The following is a 4,231-nucleotide window of genomic DNA, read 5'->3' on the forward strand; positions in this document are numbered from 1 at the left end:
TAAATATAACTCGCAATAAATTATAAAGTCAAATAAGATAAAATGACGCTTTAATCATAAATTAGAGCAGTGGGATACCTTTTTTTTTTTACCTTTTTAAAGGAAATTCGTGAGCTGCATTTTAAAGCATGTAAGCGACTCTTACCATTAATCCTACTAAGGAAAAACAAAACTTATGCTATTAATAAATATATATTTACATCACCTTTCAACAAGGACTACAGTAAAACCTCAATTGGACTAACTTCTACTTATTTGTCTTTAGTTAAATACCAACAACCTTTTTAAAATAGCGGTTTACATATATTGAAAAAAAAAAACCGTGACGGTTATGTTTGTCAGCGTCACGTCAGACTAGTCAGAACTCAGACATCAAAACTGAAGTGACAACGGCACTATCTTTGGCATGTGCGGTATGATATTAAGTAAGCGCTGGTATGCGCCAGTAAACACACAACGCAGTCCAAAACAAAGTTGTGCTGTGTGCAGGCTCTTTCCAGGCGCTCTGACTAAAGATCGTTTTGAGTTCTAATCATCTGTTATAAAACTCAACGCCTCTTGCTTGAGATTGAAATATATATATATATATATATATATATATATATATATATATATATATATATATATATATATATATATATATACACATATGTATGTTGTATGAAGTACGAACAAGAAACAGTACATCCTAATATTTTTCATAATTTCTACATCTCTCATGAAGAAGATATAAGGCGACCTCCAGGGAAGTTTTACTTTTATGTGTAAATAAGGTCGTGTCCTTGCAGCAGATCACAGTACGAATATATTTAATTGTCTTTAAATTATTTGGGAAACAAAACACACACACACACACGCACACACACACGCACACACACACGCACACACACACACGCACACACACACACGCACACACACACGCACACACACACAATTAAATGAATTAAATCCGAGGGGTCACTTCACTAAACTAACAGCTCGGGTGTAAAATATCGCGAGCCTGTTTTCAAGTCTGCAAGAAATGAGGCGTAACTTTAACTCTCATAAAATGACAATTTATTAAACAAACAAACAAATCCTTCAGAATATTTTTTTCAACAAATGAAGATTCTTTGAAATAGTACGGCGATATACACGTTCCTTTTTCTTACTTTTATAATGGAACAATTGTTTAGGACACTTAAGGCAGTTCAATTTAGAAACACTTTTTTGGTGTTTGGTCCATAATATCCGGCTACAGTTTAGAAATAAATTACTATATGCATTTTACACGTCCATGAAAAGTGACATATATTTAACACATCACATAAAGCCACAAAAGCAAAGGGAGACTTACGTGTTATTTGCAGTAACACTGTTCTTTAGAAAGATCAAGTCTTTTTTTGTTTTCTTTTCTGTTTCATATTAGTCCATGTGGGAGTGAGGGAGGCAAGGAAGGGCAACAACGCTGGATTTAACTGAACGAGTTCAAACACCGTGAGGGGGAAATACTGACCCTGTTTTTGGGCTGTTTTTGTTTTGTTGGTCAGAACTTGCTGCAGTCGTACACGAATGCTCCCGATGTGCGATAGATGGACTGGCTTGGTGGGAATGACATCTGACAGCTGCTATTCCCATTCACAGGTGAATTATTCAAGCCAATTCTTTGGGATTCAAACATCTCTCTGACCGCATGGAAGTTCTGCTGTTGTGCTGGGTAAGCTGCACCCAGATGGCCCAGGTCCCCGGCCTGGTTGAGGTACCATGAGGTCAGCCTTCCTTGGTGGGGATGGTGGCTTTCCTGCCCAGAGTTTAGATTACCGTGGGTCAGGGAGGATGAGGTGGTTGTGACTGAGTAATCTGGCAACGTTTCGTCCACGGTGGTGCTCGGTGCCAAATGGCTAGATCTGTCCCCAGCGTAAAGGCTCATGGCTTGCATGTTACAATGATAAGTTGCATTGGAGGTAGTGGAGATGGAGTTTTGGTTACAGGGTGAACTATAGACAGATGTCTGACTTGGAGAATAGTTTAAGGACAAAGACGGTGTTATACCTGTCCTGGAGGAGGCGGTGAGGCTGGAGTTGAGCTCAGTGGCCCCTTGTGGAGATCCCCGGAGGGAGGTCATGATATTGTCTACGCTGAAGCCCTGCGTCGAGGCCTGGCCGTGATGTTGGTGGTGCTCGGTACTGTCCATACCAATGGACCTATTGGAGGGGATGCTGTGGGGGCTCCCGCTGGACATGCTGCTACTGTCTGGACTCTCGATTTTGCGAACGGAGCTCAAGGAAGGCGACTCGGCCTGTGGTGGCGTGACCGCCCCGTTCTCGGTTTTTATATCCTGGATCCTCACAGGCTGGGAGCCCTGCACCGGCTGCTCCTGCTCCCGGCCCTGTTGCCTCGGCGGTATCTCCTTCTGCAGCCGCTCTTCTTTCTCTTTTAGTGCGTCCTTCTTTTTGAAACGCCGTCTCCTTCTCAAGAAGCTCCCGTTCTCAAACATGTTGTAAGAGTCTGGGTCCAAGGTCCAGTAGCTGCCTTTACCGGGCTTTTTATCATCACGGGGCACTTTAACAAAACACTCATTCAGAGACAGATTGTGTCTGATACTGTTCTGCCAGCCCTGCTTGTTGTCTCGGTAAAATGGAAATCTTTCCATGATAAACTGGTAAATCCCATTCAGGGTCACCTTTTTGTCAGGCGAGTTTTGGATAGCCATAGTGATGAGCGCAATGTAACTGTAAGGGGGTTTGACCATATCCTTGGGCTGAGGCTGGGGTGTGTAGGGTCCATACGCCCGGGCCATGCTGGCAGGGTACTGGTCATGAGCCGCGTGAGAGTACATGTTCATAGGTGCTGGCATCCCCGTGTATCCCCCAGTGGTTGCGGCCCGATAGTAGCTCGGGTCGCTGCTGATGTACGGCACGACGCCCAGTGAGTTGGGACTGGAGACGGAGTAGCGAGCCTGCATGTCTTCACTTTGATCCGGCCAAAATAACGCTCCAAAAAACGCAGAATGAGTGCTCCTCTTCTAACTCCTTTGGAGATAGTGGCGCTCAAATCACAAGACTTCGTTCCTCACTTAAAAAAAAAAAGCAAAAGAGGGAAAAGTCTTAACCGCAGTGCAACTTGTTGTGTTTAAGCTGTCCCCATCCTTGTGTCCCAATGAAACGCACACTGAAAAACTTCTGAACTTCGGACATCCGTCACTACAGAGGACTTTTGCGCAGTTAAATTCTTTCCTCCTTTTTTGCTGCCAGGGAAGCTCCGCCTACAAAAGCGCAGGAGCTGTCCAATGGGATGTCCGGGCGTGCAAAGGGAGCAGAAAGCTGCTGGCCAAACTCAGGGATTTTAGAAAGACAAAAAGAAAAAAAAAAGAAACCTAGGAGGTGTCGCTAACTCCCAGTCCGCTCCAGCCAAAGCTTCGGACACGACAGAGCAACATGTACACAGTCAGCTCATGGAGTTCATTTCCCCGCACTCTGTGGTCTACAAGACATTTAATTAAGCTGAAATGGCACAAACATGGTATTTATATTTCAAATGTAGAAGTGCAGTAACTGTCCGCTATTTTCAGTGCCAAAATATTTCTGATCCCTTTAAAACAATCACATTGTATTTAATTTACATTTTCTCCTACGGTCATCGCTCTGAAAAATAAATTATTTCATTGCAATATTTCCTTTTTGTTTTTGCAGAAAAGGCGCTGACACCAGCGAACCAAATGGTGCAATTTAACATCTTTAAAGTGCATTTGATTGGTTAAAAACATTCAACACCAGCAGTAGGTCAGTGTGAGATCAAAGCGGGAGAGAACCTCACAGTGCTGGCAGTGGGCGTTAAGTGCGACCTCATTACAGCGAGAATCAGAGACAATTTGGGCTTCAGGTGACCAGAGTTGTGAAAGTTTATTCAGGGAGAGCATTTAGGACCGGGAACCAAATGGGACGACACCTTCCATGTGTGGCTTTTCATCAAAAATATCTGAATATTTGTTGCGCGGTGATGGTGAAAGCTCATCTGGAAATTATTATCCTAAAGAAAACTGGACTGTAGAGAATAATTTTAGCATCAGCAAACAATTATTTACACGCACAGTTCTTCCGTTTCTTTACCCAGATTTAATTCTTTGTGTAATTAAAAAAAAACTCTAATGAGTTTATAATGTAAAAGGTCTGAAGCGCAAATCAGATAAATAAGACATTTTGACCAAATATAAAAAACAGTTCAATAAGTCGACCCTGAAGGGCCATAGATG

At 42.8% G+C, this 4,231-nt stretch overlaps 1 protein-coding gene across 1 annotated transcript; it reads right to left on the reverse strand.

Annotated features, from left to right (window-relative positions):
* Nucleotides 1–1,033: 1,033 nt before the first annotated feature.
* foxc1a (forkhead box C1a) lies at nucleotides 1,034–3,617 on the reverse strand. Its single transcript, XM_026149897.2, has one exon. It carries the CDS (start codon nucleotides 2,942–2,944, stop codon nucleotides 1,526–1,528), a length of 1,419 nt encoding a protein of 472 aa, XP_026005682.1. The 5' UTR covers nucleotides 2,945–3,617; the 3' UTR covers nucleotides 1,034–1,525.
* Nucleotides 3,618–4,231: the final 614 nt, after the last annotated feature.

The sequence above is a fragment of the Astatotilapia calliptera genome, chromosome 18 (genome assembly GCF_964374335.1).
Source record: "Astatotilapia calliptera chromosome 18, fAstCal68.1, whole genome shotgun sequence".
Taxonomy (NCBI): Eukaryota; Metazoa; Chordata; class Actinopteri; order Cichliformes; family Cichlidae; genus Astatotilapia; species Astatotilapia calliptera.

Bases quoted from the DNA above. Each gene is read 5' to 3' on its own strand.
- foxc1a (XM_026149897.2), bottom strand. From the start codon at position 2,944: ATGCAGGCTCGCTACTCCGTCTCCAGTCCCAACTCACTGGGCGTCGTG.